The sequence below is a fragment of the Trachemys scripta genome, chromosome 12 (genome assembly GCF_013100865.1).
Source record: "Trachemys scripta elegans isolate TJP31775 chromosome 12, CAS_Tse_1.0, whole genome shotgun sequence".
Classification (NCBI taxonomy): domain Eukaryota; kingdom Metazoa; phylum Chordata; order Testudines; family Emydidae; genus Trachemys; species Trachemys scripta.
The window spans coordinates 26,742,973-26,761,340 of record NC_048309.1 but is presented as its reverse complement, the minus strand read 5'-3'; the positions used below and the strand labels follow the sequence as shown (position 1 = coordinate 26,761,340).

Below are 18,368 nucleotides of genomic sequence, written 5' to 3'. Positions count from 1 at the left end.
AGATTGAGCAGGTGTTTGTTAGATCAAGGCATGATCTGATGTCACGCCTTTAAATCCTGGTCGAGCCAAAGCCATGGAAGCAGATGCTTCCAGTGTCTGCTTTATTGACTGCCTCCAGTCTCCGTAGGTGCATTTCTCAGTCAGGGAGCCAGTTATAAGACACATTTAATTCTTCGGTGTCTGAATACTCTCCACTGAGACATGGCTAGAAAGGTAAGATTTCAGGGGCCCGTCTGTGCTTTCCTGGCTGCTCACACGTTGCTTTTTGCTGCTTTCACATCTCACCCTTGGGAAAGACAGAAGTCAGAACCTTGGCCAGGACAGAAGGGGAGCCCTGAAGATGCAAGAGAGACTCTGCAGCTCCTAAGGGGAGGCAGATGGGTCAGATAACACCTGAAGGGACCATAGGGACAGTGGAGGGGCAGTGGACCTATCCTCCTCCCCTCAAACACTAGAAAGGGAGCAAGATCTAGATGGAGTGTTTGTAAGGTGGTTTCACAAAGCCTGCCTATGCTTTGCATGTTCCAGTCCGTGGGAGGTGGCAAGGCCTTGTGGTCTGGGCATCCTGCTGAGAGATGCGTGTCCTGTCCCGGGCTCTGCCACAGATTTGTTGTGTGAGGTTGGACAATTCACTTCCCCCTTTTGTGCCTCAGTTTCCCCACCTGAAATAGAGGGATAGTGGTACTTGCCTGCCTTTGTGAAGCACTCTGAGCTCTATAGATGAAGAATGCCTATGTAACTGACAGATATTATGGTGGGAAGTTCATTTCACCCTTTTGTTTCTTTTCTTTTTTTCTTTGCCTTTTTTTTAACTCAAGTCGAGCATGTTGCAGCCTTCGTTGTGGTGTAGATTGGTATAACGGCTGTGGTAATGTAACATGCCATGAATACGGTTGTCACCATAATAATAGTCATATAGAGCCTGTCTCGGCAGCATGCACCTTTCTAATCAGACCAGTGGCGCTGGAACTAGGGTTGCCAAGCCTCCAGAATTGTCCTGGAGTCTCAAGGAATTAAAGATTAATCTTTAATTAAAGATTATGTCATGTAATAAATCTCCAGGAATTCATCCAACCAAAACTGGCAACCCTAGCTGGTACACTTTTAATAGTGGGGGTGCTGAAAGCCATCCCCCTTACCCCTGTCCATTCCCCCCCACAGAGCTGGGGCCGGCAGCAGGGCTTTGTCTCCAGGAAGGGGGGACCCAGACAGGGGTAAGAGGGCTGAGGCTGGGGCCACAGCTGGGGGTGGGCGTGAGGCCAGCAGCAGAGCCCTGCATAAAACCTGGGGATGCTGCAGCACTCCCCGCACCCTTAGTTCCCACACCTATGAATCAGACATATCACCAAGATCCCTGCTCTTTTTCAAGCCAGGACTCCCCTTGGCCTTTTACTCAACATATCAAAAATAGAACACCTTGATAAGATGCTGCACAATGTAGAGGCTTTCTGGAGACCTGTATCCCTCCCTCCCCGTGGAAAGAACCAAAGCCAATGTGGCTGATAAGGTGCTGGATTTAATCTGCATATGCCGTGTAATGCTCACATTGCTAGAATGCAATTAGTGGAAGCATGAAATATTAATATGTGATGATTAAAAATGTCCCTTTTTTAGTTGTTACAGTAACAGGGGCACTAAGTGCTGTGAAATGAATATTATATGTTAAAGAAAAAAAGGGGAAAAAAGGCCCTCAGTGAAATGCTCTGAAAGGGCACAGAGAAAGTGCTTTCTTTGGAGAACAATAGGCTAATATGGGCTTCTGTCTTGCCAGCAGAATTATTCCTTGCACAGGCTTTTTGTCTAAGATCTCAAAGCACTTTGTAAACAGTTTATTAAGCCTCAGACAAGTCATTGTTACTAAACTGAAAGGATAAATGACTTGCCCAAATTCTCACAGCAAGTCAGAGCAGGAACACAGGAGCCATGATTCCCAGCTGCCTCCTGCTCTAACCACTATACCAGACTCCTTCTCCGAGCTAGGATTATAACCCAGAAGTATATTAGCTTTCTACAGGTTTGGCTCCAGAGCAGAGGTTATTGTTCCTTTTCCAGTTTGAAAGGAATATTTTGATGGGCAGGTTACACTCACGTAGCATCTTGCTTGGCACATCAGTGGAGACTCCAGATCCTTGCTGGCTCCATCCCAAGTCGTTCTTAGTGGCCTGCCCATCATCTGGCCTGACTTTGCATCCACCATCTGGCACCTGAGCAGGAGTGTATGCCTGCCATCCAGACGCCTTTCAATCCCATATCCTATCTCATTCGGCAATTCCTGAACAGCATCCACAAGCAAGAGTGATTACTGGGGACCCTGAAAGAGGCGATCTATTATCCATTCCGTGCAAGCCTACCATACAGTGCCCAGGGCGCTTCACAGAGTGAGAACATGTCACACGCTGGAGAGAAAGATTTGCACCAGGATGATAAAGTAAGGAGTTCTGGGGACGGGGAGGGGAGCACAGCTCCTCCTACTCCTGAGCTGGTGCTCAAGGGCTAGGGAGAACTTCCCCTCTTCCTCGGCCAAGGCAGTGAGAATTCCCCACCTGTTTCAATCTGTATTCAAAGGATGGTTGTGACTTGGTGCCATGGAAGGATGGAGGGAAAGAGTCCAGATAGATGGGGCAGCACCAGAGAAAGAGGGACATGTGTGCATCAGCCACAGGGGGTTCTGGGAAGGGTACAAGAAGACCTGGTGCAGTATGTCTCAGTCGGTGTTTGGAAAGCACCACGTAAAGTAATGGAGCTGTGTCCAGGAGAGGGGAGTAGCAGGGTGCCCAGCTCCAGGAGTGAGGCCAGCAGAGTATGGAAGAGCAGAGGAGTGTCACAAGCAGACTGAGGTGGAGGGAGGTAGGAGAGCCCAGAGGTCAGGTGGAATAGAGGAGTGAGGTGAGAGCTTGAGGGAAATGTCTGTGCCTATGAGGTTGCATGGAGAGATGAGGAGTAGGGTGACTAGATATGGGGCCAGAGGGGGATGGAGACAGAAGTGAAGTGAGCGATAGAAGATAGATGGATGACTGTGGGGGGCTTGTAGCTAAGCCGAGAACTAGGATGGAGACTGCAGGGAGTGGGAGCTGGCAGGCGGAGTGACGTGCTTCAAGGTCAGGGAAGTTGGACAGAGATTGGAGGAATGGGTGGCACTGTGGGGCAGGTAAGTGAGGGGAGTACAGGGACATGACAGCAGAGACAGAGTTATCAATCGAGGTTCCTTTACGGCTCCTCATCACCATGGCATCCGAGTTCCTCTCCAAGTAATGTGTGCACACAAAGAGAAGCTTCTCTCATTCCTCTCCTGTCAGCTGGGACTTGACTGTTTATTACGGATGGGGTTTTTGATTGGTTTCAGGGGTGGGGAGGTAGTGGTATTGTGGGAATGGTAATGAGAGAAATGGGTTTGTCTTTGATTCCTACTCATCCTGATGTGGTCTGAGACAGAGCTCTGGAGGCATGGACCAGGTCTGAGACAGTCATCTCCCACACACTCCGGCCTCACTCTTAAGGCTGGCAACTCCACTGATGTGGGAGAACACAACTGTTATGGAAAGCCATAATTATGCAGAGTGATGAGGCCCCTCGGAATTTGGGCCAATCCCATGGAAGGCTTTGCAAATGAGGACTCTAAGTTAAATCTGATCTGGTTTCCAGTGGACCCAAAGAAGACAGCCTAGCACCGGAGTGGGGTGGGGGGGTCTCGAGGGCTTGTATTTCTGCGCACATGGGCTACTGAGTTCTCTTGGTTGGATATAAGGAAAAACTGTTTCACTAGGAGGGTGGTGAAACACTGGAATGGATTACCTAGGGAGGTGGTGGAATCTCCTTCCTTAGTGGTTTTTAAGTTCAGGCTTGACAAAGCCCTGGGTGGGATGAATTAGTTGGGGACTGGTCCTGCTTTGAGCAGGGGGCTGGACTATATGACCTCCTGAGGTCTCTTCCAACCCTAATCTTCTATGATTCTATGATTTCTGGAGCCCCCGCAGTAGCCAAAACACACTCTTCTCCTGGAACCACACCCCAAAGCTGTGAGCCTTCTGGGCAGAACCGGCTCCAGGCACCAGCCCACCAAGCATGTGCTTGGGGCGGCGCCTGGAGGGGGGCAGCGCGGCAGGGCCCCGGACGGTTGGGGAGAGCGGCCCAGCCGGGCTCGCCGCCCTCCCTCCGGCGCTCCGGCCGGTTGAGGAGAGCGGGGCCCCGGCCGGGCTCGCCGCCCTCCCCCCAGCGCTCCGGCCGGTCAGGGAGAGCGGAGAGCCGTGGCGGGCTCACCGCCCTCCCCCCGGCACTCTGGCAGCCGGGGAGAGCGGAGAGCCCCAACCGTGCTCTCCGCCCTCCTCCCGGCGCTCTGGCCACCGGGGGCTTTCCGCCCTCCCCCTGGCACTCTGGCCGCCAGGGAGAGCGGAGAGCCCCGGCCAGACTCTCCGCCCTTCTCCCGGCGCTCTGGACGCCGAGGAGAGCGGAGAACCCCAGCCGGGCTCTCCGCCCTGCTCCCGGCGCTCTGGCCGCTGGGGAGAGGGCGGAGAGCCGCAGCCGGGCTCTCCGCCCTCCTCCCAGCGCTCTGGCGCCGGGGAGAGCAGAGAGCCCCAGCCGGGCTCTCCGCCCTCCTCCCAGCACTCTGGCCTCCGGGGGCTCTCCGCCCTCCCCCTGGCGCTCTAGCCGCAGAGGAGAGCGGAGAGCCCCAGCCGGGCTCTCCGCCCTCCCCCTGGCGCTCTGGCCGGTCGGGATTGCGGGCCCGTGGCCGGGCTCGGCGCCCTCCCCTGCCGCACTGGAGGCGGGGAGGGGGGCGGCGGGTGGCTTTTTTGCCTAAGGCGGCAAAAAAGCCAGAGCCGGCCCTGCTTCTGGGATCTCGTTTCACTTGCTGGAGACACATAGTAGGTGTAGGTCTCTTCCAACCCTGATATTCTATGAATCAGATGCAGCTTTTTTAAGGTTGGTCATTTCACCCCAAGAATTACAATGATCAGATCGCCAGGGGAGGAGTAGATAGGTCCAAGGTCAGAGCAGTTGGATGAAGCAAGTTACAGGGATTTGTTTTGTCTACCATTTCACTGTGTGAGCTGAGGTACATCACATCACGTGTTCGTGCCTCAGTTTCCCCATTTTGTAAGAGGGGGATAATAGTGATTACGCACCTCTGCAAAGAGCTTTGAGATCTCGGGGTGAAAAGTGTGATCTGTAAGAGTGCTAAGTGGTTATTTTATTAGTTAGCAAGGAAGCTAAATTGACAGAACACTGATATGTCACTTCTCAGAGTGAAAGACTCATCGGGCAGCAATACTCCTGGAACAAGATGTGCTTTGTCCACAGCTTTTTCCTTATTTTACAAAAATATATACACTCTATGGATTAGCTCCACTGACTTCAATGGAACTGCCCTGATTTGCACCCGCTAAGGATCTGGCCCAGTTGATTTCAATGGAATCCGGCCTGTTATTCCGCTGAGAATCATTCGGATATCATATCCCTCTCTCTATTCAGGCCACATATTCGCTGCACTGAGGCAGCTTTACCCACATTCCTCCTACACAGCCTGAGAGAGCTCAGCTTGCTGATGTTATTCGTGTTTACAGACACAAACAGCTGGTCCGAGATTCAAACATTTGTAAATATCACCATTCTGGGCTCATTAGAATTTGGAAAGCATTTAGGCTAATAGCAGGCTGAAGCTTTCCTAAGCCAGCACTTGAGATATTGGCATTTTCGTTCTTCAGAGATGCAGCGAGGAGGGGCAGAGGGCCGACAGGATTTTATTTGATTTGGTGCTAGGGTTTGGGTGGTTTTTTTTTCCTAACCAGGGTTCCTAGGATCCCTGAGAGAGAGGAGAATGAAAAGGCCTGTCTCTGCCAAGATAGCATGAAGCAGGGAAGCTAAAGAGACATGATCGGAGCAGGTTGGGAACTAAAATAAACCAGATAAAATGCTATGCAAATTCTAAACATCTGATTCTAAAAGCTAACCTGAAACACTGAGAGGGGGAGCATTTGTTAATAACAGCCACCAAATGGACTACTACTTTTCTGCCCATTCTACCAAGTGGCTGCATAATGCAATGAGATTCCTACGTCCCTGTGCAAAACCCAAGAGCAACCTTTGCACACACCTAGCTGGTGTAAGGTGGGTAATGGTATTGGATCCTGGCAAAGCCAAACAAGCGGATTAGATTCCCTCCGAAGGGATTTCAGGTTTGCCCAACTCCTGAACCAGGTTTTGAAAAGTACATGCACAAAAGCAAGAGCATCTAACATGGGGGCATGTGGAATGCGCTGCAAGCACCCAGCGTGGGCTTTTGGATTGCTCTTAGCTATGTGTGTGTGCCGAGTACATGTGGCTAGATCAGGCATACAGGCTTTTCAAAACGCCCCAGGTGAAGTCAGCGTTCTATTGTCACTGGCAAGTTTCCCACCCTCCTTCTCTTACAGGATTCTAGTCACCCTTAACAGAACAGGCACCCCACTCCCTCCACTTTAGGTGTCTCCTGGGCTCGGGAGCTCAAGGGTCTCTTTCTTCCTTAGGATTAGAAGGGATTCAGAGATTAAAATGACCAGGGGCCTGACTAAACTCTCATGTGAAGAGAGATGGGAAAGATTGGGATTGTTTGCCTTAGCAAAGAGATGGAGAAGAGGGGACATGGTACAAATATCTAAAATAATGAACAGCCTAGAGAAGGGAGGTTTGGAACTTCTGTTATCTCCATATCACAGCACAAGAACATGGCGGGGGTGGCGGGGGACATTCAATGCAATTGAAAGGTGGCAAATTCACAATTGATAAAAATGAAATGTTTTTATAAGCAATGTACAGTTAGACTGTGGAACTCACTGCCACCAGATCTCATTGAAACCAAAAGATTAGCAGGATTACAATGGGATCAGAAATTTTACATGGATAGCAAAAGTACTGAATTATAACAGTAAATACAAAAAAAAATCAACAAGATGTTTGGATGGGTCATAAACCTTTCTGCAATCTCTAGCTATTGGGGGCTAAGAAGAAACTTTCCCTAGGTCCAGGCTATCCTATAACAACCTGCAGCAGGGTTCCTTGCATCTTCCTCTGGGCTGGTCTACATGTATAGCACTACTGTGACGTGTAGGTACTCCACTTCCCCAGGACGCGGTAGCTCTGTCGATAGGAGAAGCTCTCCCATTGACATAGTGCAATCCACACAAGGAATTTGGACAGTATAACTGTGTCGCTCAGGGGAGTGGATTTTGTGTGACATAGTTACACTGACATAAGTCTGTAATGTAGACCAAGCCTATGAAACATCCGGTGCTGGCCACTGTCAGAGACAGAAACCTTGTCTGGCTGGATCATTGATCTGATCCAGTCTGGCTGTTCCTATCTTCCTAGGTAATGCTGGTGGTGAGAGTAATTGCAGCCATCTGTAGGCTGAGGCCACCCCCCCTCTCCACCCCTCACCCCCAACTCACTCAGCAGCTGCCAAGCAGTAAGGAACATCCTGAGGCAAGGCAAGCTTGCTTTCCTGGGATAAAGAATGTGACAGAGGGAGAAAAGCCATTCATACTGGAGCTGCAGCTGTATTAAGACAATAACCTCCCTCCTTCCATGGAGAGTGCCTGAGCACGTGCATGGGACACGGTGAAGGTCACAGTTCATCATGTACTAGTCCCTCTGGCCCTTTATGCTCCCCAGTCCTTGGCAGAGGAAGTCCTATTGATCAGCAGTCCCTGGGACTTCTGGCATGTAAGGAAAATTCTTTCTCCCCCTGCAGTTGCCAAAGGCATTTTCCTAAGGCAGGATCTTTTATCGGGGCCAGAGGCAAAAAAAAGGCTGATAGACTAACTAGTCCAAATCACTGAGGGAAGTATCAGCATCTTCCCTTCAATTCTCCAGGAATCCTAGATGATGGCTAATAACCATGCCCTGCTTTGCTTAGGGCAGACTAGCTAAAACCTACAGTTCACACGCAGGGTGCCAGCCGATAGTGGAGAACTAAGTGAATTCAAACTCTTCGCCCTCTAGGGACTGGTTTTCCTCTCACACACGGGGTAAATCAAGAGTAACTCCATTGATTCCAGTTTTATGCTGGTTCAAGTGAAATCAGAATCAGGCTCTAAGCTTGGAGTATGCAAAGAGTAAAGACAACAGGATGTATTCCAGGACCCCAAGCATTCAATTTGGAAGGCAGCAGAAGTAGGAGAAGGCCTGAGGACCCAAATTTTCCAAAGGGGTCTCAGTGGCTGCTCAGCACTTTCTGAGAAGCAGGACCTAGATATCTCAAACTGGGCCCCCAGAATTAGTGAGCACTTGAAAAGGTTTGGCCCTTAACGTCTCTATTCCTCAGTTTCCCCAAGTCTGCTGTGCTGATAATGATGATAACCTGAGTAAAGCACTGTGAGAACTTTGACACCTCTGTGTAAGCTCAAAAGCTCATCCCTCTCACCAATGTTGGGAATCATAGCAAAGGGATAGATAATGAGACAGAAAATACCATATTGCCTCTATATAAATTCATGGTATGCCCACTTTTTGAATATGCATGCAGATGTGGTCACCCCATCTCAAAAAAGATATATTGGAATTGGAAACGGTTCAGAAAAGGGCAACAAAAATGATTAAGGGTATGGAACAGTTTCCATATGAGGAGAGATTAATAAAACTGGGACTTTTCAGCTTGGAAAAGAGATGACTAATGGGGGATATGATAGAGGTCTATAAAATCATGATTGATGTGGAGAAAGTAAATAAGGAAGTGTTATTTACTCCTTCTCATAACACAAGAAGGGGGCACCAAATGAAATTAATAGGCAGCAGGTTTAAAACAAACAAAAGGAAGTATTTCTTCACACAACACACAGTCAACCCGTGGAACTCTTTACCAGTGGACGTTGTGAAGGCCAAGACTATAACGGGGTTCAATAAAGAACTAGATACGTTCATGGAGGATAGGTCCATCAATGGCTATTAGCCAGGATAGGCAAGGATGGTGTCCCTAGTCTCTGTTTGCTAGAAGCTGACAATGGTCGACAGGGGATGGTGTCACTTGATCATTACCTGTTCTGTTCATTCCCTCTGGGGCACCTGGCATTGGCCACTGTTGGAAGACGGGATTCTGAGCTAGATGGACCTTTGGTCAGACCCAGTATGGCCGTTCTTATATTCTTAAAGAAAACAAATCTCTGGCTATTTTAAGCTCCAGGGGTGAAAAGAGAAATGTAATCATAGCAAACCCAAACCATGTCCAGCTTGTTAAGAGTGGAATCTAGCAGGCATAGTGTTTCCAATTTTAATGTTGGGTTAATAGAATCAAAGAAGGTAGAGATGGAAATGATGTATTAAGCCATCAAGTGCCTCCCACTGCACCCAGTAAAGGATTGTTCCCTATGCCATATTTCCACGCGCTTGGTATAATATGGTTTTAAATGATGAAAGGACTGGACCGTTTCTTCCTTTGTGCTTTTAAAATTAAAGGGCTGGGTCAGGAGTGTTTGACAACAGAGGAAGAAGAAGGAAGCATGACAGCATGGAGCTGGTGGGCTCTGCTAAGCAGGTGCTGCATTTTGGCAGAGTCAGCTGCATTTCAGCGGAGGTTGATGTCTTGTTTGTAGCAGTGTGTTTGGTTTGGAAAGTGCTTTGGGAGGAAAGGGGCTATGTCCATGTAAGATCACCAGTCTGGCACACGCAGCAAGGGTACATTTCCTCTCCCCTGAACTCTAAAGTGAAATTCTGAGACAGAGATTTCATGTTCCATCTCTCTGAGCTAGCTTTTCCCATGGAAGTAACATACAATATGTATGAAACATGCAGTAATGTGTTCCCCAAAATCAGACCTGCTTCTGGAAAGAGGGAGAGAAAAATCAGGCTATCGCCGGACTGCTGTCATCTTTGTATGTGCTCAGCAACCACCGCAACAGGCGTGATGTCAGGCAGATTGAGCAGGACTAGAGATTTAATTTCACAGAGCTGTCAATTCAGCCTTCCCCCTTGTTTTGAGAGATGAGTCCTTTTCTCAGCTGCTGTCTCTGGAATACCACAGGCAAGGAAATCGGAGCAGCATGGCTTAGGGTTATGGAAAATGGATTGGAGTTAGTTAATAGCCAAGTCACTGAGTGGCTGACAGCCTGTCTGTTCCCAAGGTAACAGTGACACCTGCTGTTCATCGACAACTCGGCTAGTTGCAGCGCTAGGCATTTAGGGAGGCTGAATTCACAAGCTCTGCCACTGAAATGTAAAAGCAAGACTAGAGAGACATCAGACTGCCTGAGGCTGCATAACAGGGAGTTTGACACCTAAATGTCATCATCTGCAGCCACAAAACTGAGCTCCTGGCTGTTGCAAGTGCAAAACCTTGGGTGCAAGCGCTGGCTTTTATTTGTTTTGAGCGATATGAACATTTTTAACAGGTGCTTGCCGTGCATTAAAGATACAGCCATAATTGCAGGGGCTGGATTGAGATCACTTTACAAATGGGGCCCTAGAACTTTCATTAAGTACCAGCAGGTAAAAGCTTTTCTATATTATTTGTAAAGCTTTGATTTATGAATAAAAATGGATTTCAATATTGAACTAGATTCCCCATGAGAGCATCTCACTGAAACCCTAAGTGCTAGACTAGAATCCTGGTAAGCACAGTATAGCCAGCAGCAGTTCTCCCATGGCTGGGGCAGAGTCCTTTCCCTCACAGACAGACTCTGAACCCTGCAACCCAGGGAGACACGATCCCCACTCTATGACACTGAGCGTGATGATGTACAGAGGGTCTGCTTGCTCTGTGCTTGTTGGGATCTGTCTTTCCTTTTTCAAGACCATTTTTTTCTAAATGTATTTAGTGTTGGCAGAACTCTGCAGGGTATAAAACTGACATTGCTGGAACCCTTAGGGCAGGAACAGCACAGGCAGCTGACGTATAATCTTATCCCGACTCCATCCCCCACAACTTTCCTGAGTCCTGTTGTGGAGGGACCAACTCTTGGGCTGGGAGAGGATTTCAGGGGTCCATGGCACATTGAACTCTTGGTCTCTCTGAGGAGACTGGCACTGCCAGGCAAGCGGTGATAACTGATGTTAACACCTACCCATTGGGAAACAAACTTCAGTCACCAACTCCTTCCAGGTGGGCCACTGAACAGCAGTAGAATGTGGTAACCGTTTCCACAACCCCTCACTTACAGGTAGCCTAATGGCAGGGAAGTGCAACAATAACTGTTCCTTTAGGATGAAATTCACCCTTGTGCAGAGCATCCACACAAGGCCTATTCACCACTTAGCTCCCCAAACTAGAGCTTATGTGAGAAGTATGTGGTGCCTAGGCTTCATGCTACCCTTTGCAGAGGGGTGAATTTCACCCTTGGTGACCAAAACCCATTATCCAGTGAAGCAACATTATGGTATTGTTTTTATTCCATGCTGCACGTTGTTATGTAGCTGAGATTGCTACTTGTCTGGACCTGCAAGAAGAAAGCTGTTGTTTTGTGGTGTGAACTATAATTCACCAGGAACCGAGTGAAGGCCAACAAATTCACTGGGGCTTTTTACAAGTGACCAGGAGGGGTTTGCAATCAATCAGCTCAGAGCCAGATGAAAAGAGAAGCTCCTGGAGTGAGAAATGGCTCAGCTCCATGCAGGGTGTCACAGGAATAAGGCTGACAAGACAGAATGGAAACATATCGGATGCTGAAATTCAAGAATAGCTGAGACAGAGATTGTAATGGGGACATGGCACCCGATGCAGTTGTGCTGGGGAAGCAACTGATGAATCAATGACATGTCCACCCCAAATCAAAAAGAGCATTGCAGACAATCAGGCAGCCCCAGCCCGTGGCCTGTGTGTGAGGGTAGTTAGCTAACTGGGCTCATCACAGGGACTTCTTGTTTCCAGCCTCAAGAAAATTCAGAGTAGAACTTTGCAAAATATATATTACAAACCCCCAAAGCAAGCCAAACATCCCAGGTCTCATTACAAACTCAGCCAAAGCTTTGTAAGGTTTGCAGCCTTCCAGGCAAACCCAGACCCGGGGCATCAATCTTGATTCAGCATGAATTTAAGCACATGCCTAACTTTCCCTACTCAGATGCTTAAGCACCGTGCTGATTCGGGGCCAGAGCAACAAGGGACTGAGCTGTGATTTCAAAACCATGCAAAACTTGTTATGAATTCAGCTGACGCCAGGCATTTTTGACTGGGTTGCAGTTTGTGTTCAATGAAATCCAAACCAAATCAAATTTCAAAGGGGCCAGGACTGACGGGATGGGAAACCAAAATAAACTGATAACCCCATTATAGTCTAAATTCTACCACAGGGATCGGCAACCTTTGGCAAACGGCGAGGGCCGAGGGAGGTGCTGGCCGCCGCTTCCTACCACTCCCATTGGCCTGGAGCGGCGAACCGCGGCCAGTGGGAGTCGCGATCGGCCGAACCTGCGGATGCAGCAGGTAAACAAACTGGCCCGGCCCACCAGGGTGCTTACCTTGGTGGGCCGTGTGTCAAAGGTTGCCGATTCCTGTTCTACCATCTACCCTTTGAATTCACAAATTATTTACTACAACCAGGGCCAACCTTAGGCTGATTCCCTTGATTCCCCGGAATCGGGCCCCGCAGGTAAGAGGGCCCTGCGCCTTAGGCTCACCCGGCGGCGGTCCGTTCCAGCGGCATTTCGGCAGTGGGGGTGGGGTCCGCTCCGGGGTCTTCGGCAGCGGGGGGTCCTTCAGTGCCGTGGGAGATGCAGAGCAGACCCCCCGCTGCCGAAGTGCTGCCGAAGACCCGGACCACCGCTGGATATTCGAATTGGGCCCCGCAGGTCCTAAAGCCGGCCCTGACTACAACCAGTAGTTTTGGCTTCCAAGCAGACTGCCCTGTCAGCCAAGTCACTGGGATGTATTACAAGAGTGTGCAAATATGTTCAGTGCCTGTATTTTTTCCCATGCAGCTACTTATATCTGCTGGGGGGGGGGGTTCTCTTTATGATGCAAAAATTATGGATAAATGTAAAAATCTATCTATCTATCTATCCCCATATACACATTGTTGTCTGTCTATTTATCGCAGTATACACCATGCTTTCTGTCTATCTATTTTTGTCTTTATACCGTGATCATCATTTTGGTATCTGAGCTCCTTACAAGAACGTGAGCAAGCAGTGAAGGAACTGTCACACTGTGGAGAATGCCTGGTATGATGCTGGTGTGTGCTTTACCCAAATAACATATGTACAACCAGATTACTAGCTAACTCTTATATTTCATCTGGCTAGGAATCGGGACTCAGATAGTTTTACATTCACAGGATTCAGGAAGGGAAAAAGACTCGCCCCTGTGCTATGAGAAGCAACTGAACTCACTGGTGGACATTTAATACATTGTGCTCCAAGAGGTGTCTGACTCCTCTGGGTCACGTTAAGACTGACCCTTGTGGAGAGAGGCGGCTCCTGTCTGTTGCACACATCACACAGGGGCTTGTAACAAGCAGAGTCCCTCTGCTTGGGGGCGTGTAGACTCACATCGCTGCAAATGGGATGGGGAAGGAGGAGGGTCCACTACCCTGTTCCCTCCCCTTCACATCAGCCACAGAGCTGGCTGGGAATGCAATGTTGAGCAGGTTTCCCACCCTCAGTTCAGGTCTGTGCCTAGGTGACACAATCTAGTTCTAGTTGTGCCTCCAGAGACATTTAAATACTGTGCAAAACCTGGATTGGATATTCTGTGTGATTGGCAGGACTCACCCGGGCATTACAGGTACCTCTGGTAGCTGAGTCAATTAGGAGAACCCAAGGGGATTTCAGCACACAGTGAATATGTGGTCACATTTCATAATTTGCACTGCTGAGCGATTCCAGCTGTGGTATGGAATGCCTGTGTATTATTCCAGCTACAGGATCTCAGAGTGGAGCACTTAACTTCACTCTGTTCAGCACGTGAGGCCTCAGGGCAGGGATCACATGACAGAAAGGATTTATGCCAAAGGAGAATGGAAAGCTTAACGTTTGCCTGCAAAAATCCACGTGTAGGGACCTAAATAAGTGGCCCCTCCATAGGTGCATGAGGGGGGAGGACACAGCCACCCTGGGGCAGCTCTATGTATTTTGCTGCCCCAAGCACAGCAGTCAGGCAGCTTTCAGCGGCATGCCTGCGGGAGGTCCGCCAGTCCCACGCCTTTGGCGTACCCATCGCTGAATTGCCGCCGAAGCCGCAGGACCAGCGGACCTCCCACCGGCATACCGCCGAAGGATCCCTGACTGCTGCCCCCACAGCGACCGGCAGGCCGCCCCCCGCAGCTTGCCACCCCAGGCACGCGCTTGGTGCGCTGGTGCCTGGAGCTGCCCCTGCAACCACCTTCTCCCCAGAGCATCCATTTGAGAACACTCAGAAACAGACCCTTGGAGTTTCATTTTGAGCTAGTTGTGGAAAAGCTGCAGTGACTTTTTCTTTAAGTAACTTGAAATCAGACTCCGAGTGCAGGGGAACAGAATCCTGCAATGAGATCTTTCAGTATTTTTAATTATTGTTATTTTTTTTTATTTTAAATAATTTATAAACTATCAAACATGCAAAGTAAAGTGCAGAAAAACTAAATCAGGACACACACAAACATCGCGCAGGGGGTGGGGGTATTCACAACATCACAGACCCAGTTCCCGTGGTTACCAGAAGCCAGAGGAACCTCCTGATATCCCTGTACTGTCTTTATAGATGAAAGAGAGTGAATCAGATGACGGATACGTTTTATCTAAAATGCCCAGATTATAGCTTGTAGCTCTGATAACTAGTATCAAACCTTTAGTCTAGGAAATGATGCTTGCAGGATCTTAAACACAAAGCAATCTCGCTCGGAAGCAAATTGAAATATTCCTGGCACAGGCCTAGGTGACTGATTTCTGATCCTGAGAAGCGTTGAGTAACCAGAACTCGATCAACTCCAGTGAGAGCTGCGGGCGTTCAGCGCTTTCGCGGATGCACTCAGAGTCTACTTCAGGCTTCTGTAAACACTTGCAGACACACAGCCAACAGACGACGTGGGATTGGCTTCACCACATCTCTGCACTAGCCTGGAGCAGGGAAGGCGGAGGCTGTAGGGCACTGGCGGAAAAATGAGCCAAACCCTGGTATTAGTTTTAGTGACACCAGCTCAGAGCTGAGCTGGCACTGGTTATGTTGACTTTGTGTTGTAGAAAAGAAAATGAAAGTTAAAGTCTGGCTGCCTGCTCTGTTTGGCTTTCTAATGCAAAGTACAAAGCTGTTCAGATTGATCTGGGGGAGTGAATAATGTATGAGTCAGGAGAGATAGTGGGAAATGTGAATCTTACATGTCCAATGGTGTTCCAAGGCAGGCACCGCATTGCATATTGAAAATAGCTTACAGTACTACTATGCATGTTCAGGTACAGTCTCAGTGGCAGACAAAAGCATCCTGCTGAATAGCGTAGTTTTACAGCAGCTCAGCAAAATATGCACTGCAGACAAAAGGCCGAAGTTTCCATTGACTTTTTTAGGTCTGTCTGAATGAGAAGGACCAGAACTGGGTGAAAGGAATGGCACAGGGACAATCTACTCCACCCAAGGGGAGCTGGAGTAATCAAAGTTTACATGGGTGGGACCAGGTGGTGAGGTTGTCACATGCAAACCCCTCAAATGCAATTCCGGGGTGCAGAACTGCAGCGTAGCCTCTTCCTTCTGCAGCTGTTATTCCAGCCATGGGTCTGGGGGCACCTGCAGTCCCCACAAACTGCTGCATGAAGTGATGGGGTTGTTTATTGGTTTGCAGTGTGATGAAGAGTTGTAATCCCAAATTCCTTCTCTCTCTGATCCCCATTTTTATTACATTCATGCTGTTCCCTCTAGCATGTCACACCCTTCCTGACCCTCCTGACTTGTTTACCCAGGTGTTCAAGATGTCATTGAAGGTGCAGACAAGTAACATCACAAACAAGAATGACCCCAAGTCCATCAACTCCAGAGTCTTCATTGGGAATCTCAACACAGCCGTCGTTAAGAAATCAGATGTGGAGACCATTTTCTCCAAGTACGGCAGAGTAGTGGGCTGCTCCGTTCACAAGGGCTATGCGTTCGTACAGTACTCGAACGAGAGGCATGCACGGGCCGCTGTCCTGGGGGAGAACGGACGAATACTTGCTGGGCAGACACTGGGTAAGGAGTTCTCATGTCCTTTCTACTCCTTGTAGTCAAGGCACAAACTCATGTTATGAGCTGCAGCTGCAGAAGCTGTTAGAGGGGAGGCCTGAAAGCACAGACTCATGAACAATCACATGTCTTCCTTTAATACATTTTTCTACTGTAGCTGATGTTAATAATTTCTGCATAGCATATGCAATTCATTCTACATCTGTCAGAGAGTTTGCCTGGAGAAAAATAGATGTTCTCAATCCGTGTGTGTGTCATTTAGTATATATCTGTATTTATTTTACTTTATTTATCACAGTGGGTGGGCAATAGAGTTTAAAAGTCATAGCCGCAAAAGGCCTTGTTATTATTATTTATATTCTGGTCACACCTAGAGGCCTAAACTAAGATCAGGGATCTGTTGTGCTAGGCACTCTACATACATCGAGTGAGCTGTCCTGAACTGCTTGGAAACTGAACTGAGAAAGGGTGGGATGGGAAACACAGACACAGATAAGTAAAGTGACTCACCCAAGGTAATACAGGAGATCAGTGGCAGAGACAGTCATACCAGGAGGTCAGCAAAATGCATTATGTTAGCCAATAACATGCAACATGAAGGCTGTTGTCTTGTCCTGTGACATTTGTTAAGAGTCCTTGTCTGGAGTTGCCTTGAGGAACTGCCGGATCAGCTCTATGTATAGATCAGCACAATGTGGACGGTCTGTCGCATACTAAGGGTGACTATCTTTGATGAGTTCTTAGGTGAATAACGTTGCTGTTGCTACTCTACAAGAAACTCATGCTGCAGAGTCTGAGCAAGCTGCAAGATACTAAACGTGTGGCTATGAACTCATTGCCACTATGAACAACGCGAAGTACAGACTTGCCACATCCATCGGCCATGGTCTTAAAGATGTTGCAGTCCCGGAGGAATCCAAGACCATGGGAAACTCTATTGCTGCAATAAGAGCCAGAGAGCTGACTGACCATAACAAACATCTACAAACCTCCAAATCTTGAATGGCAGGAGCCCACATCACCATCTTTTCTCCACCCAGCTGCTACCCTGGTGACTTTAATAGCCACCACTCGCAATGAGACTATAGCAGAAATGATACAGCCGGTGAGCAACTCACAAACTGGGCCTCATTTGTAGATGTCTACCTTCTTTACAACCCTAAACAAGTAGGGAATTTTCACTCAGCCACATGGAACACTAAACACAACCCAGACCTCTGTTTTCTGATGAAGGACAATATTGATGTCCTCCTGCAAGTTTTACAAACAGTGCTTGGAAACTTTCCTTGCGGCCAGCACCACTCCACCGTTATGCAGGTCAGCTGTGGAGTTCTGCTGATTGAATCAATGCTGAAATGGTGCTAGAATTTCTGCAAAGCAAACTGGGTTGCATGCAGGGCTTTGGAGCGGAGCCCAGAGCTGGAGCGCGGAGCATCTCCGGAGCAGTGGAGCTGCAGGTTTTTGCCTGGAGCTGGAGCACAGCTCCAAAGCCCTGGTTGCATGTACCACAGCAGTTAAGACAGGATGCAGCGTATCAAGTTTTTCCTAGAATACTACGACCTTGTTCACCTTCTTATCAAAGCTGCTGTGAAACACATTCCTCATGGCTATGGCAAGGTCTGTGCTCCTTGCTGGCAGCCAGAGACAGAGGCACTCTTTAAAAAGTGTGAGAAGAGCAGTGATCCGGACGCAGCAAAAGCACTAATAGAACCGTTGAACTCTGTGCGTCTGAGAAGATGGAATGAGACAGTGGAGGGTCTTGACTTCACTCATTGCAGTTGCAAAGCCTGGGCACTCCTCCGTGTGCTTGGAGTTGCTGACCCAGCAAAATACCATCAATCGAAAATGACGGCTAATGCTGTCACCTCACACCTTCTCTGGAATTCAACGACCAAAACTGACAAACTGACTAGACAGAAGGTTCAGAGAGAGCACTTCCGAATGTCTGACAAAGCCCCGACACTTCACTCTCAGCCCCAGACACTAGAGAAGAAATAATCAAGGCCCACATCGCCACTAAAAATGGGAAAGCTTCTGGCAAGGATGATATATCCCAATTCCTCAAGAATTTGGGAGCAAAGAGAAGAGGATAGTTGGCAGATGTATTCGCTGCCATATATTTGACAGAAAAGATCCCAAAATACTGGTGTGAGTCAATAGTCACTGACATCACAAACATGGGAAACCAGCTGTTGCCCAATATCACTCTCTCCACAACTCACCCGTTAATGGATAGGGTTTCACTGGCCTTCTCACCCCTATGTTTCAGGCTATCCTGCCA

The 18,368-nt window shown here is 48.6% G+C and overlaps 1 protein-coding gene across 8 annotated transcripts in view; it reads left to right on the top strand.

Moving 5' to 3' along the window:
• The window catches only part of RALY (RALY heterogeneous nuclear ribonucleoprotein), a 272,388-nt gene that overhangs the window by 213,748 nt on the left and 40,272 nt on the right, over nt 1-18,368 (top strand). For 6 of the 8 annotated variants that reach the window (XM_034787281.1, XM_034787276.1, XM_034787279.1 and 3 more), the window contains one exon: nt 15,829-16,093. In XM_034787281.1, coding sequence (XP_034643172.1) covers nt 15,838-16,093 — 256 coding nt within the window. In that variant the 5' untranslated portion in view covers nt 15,829-15,837. Of the gene's footprint in view, nt 1-12,946; nt 13,134-15,828; nt 16,094-18,368 lie in introns of those variants that run through there. The other 2 variants (XM_034787283.1, XM_034787280.1) reach the window with 2 other exon arrangements.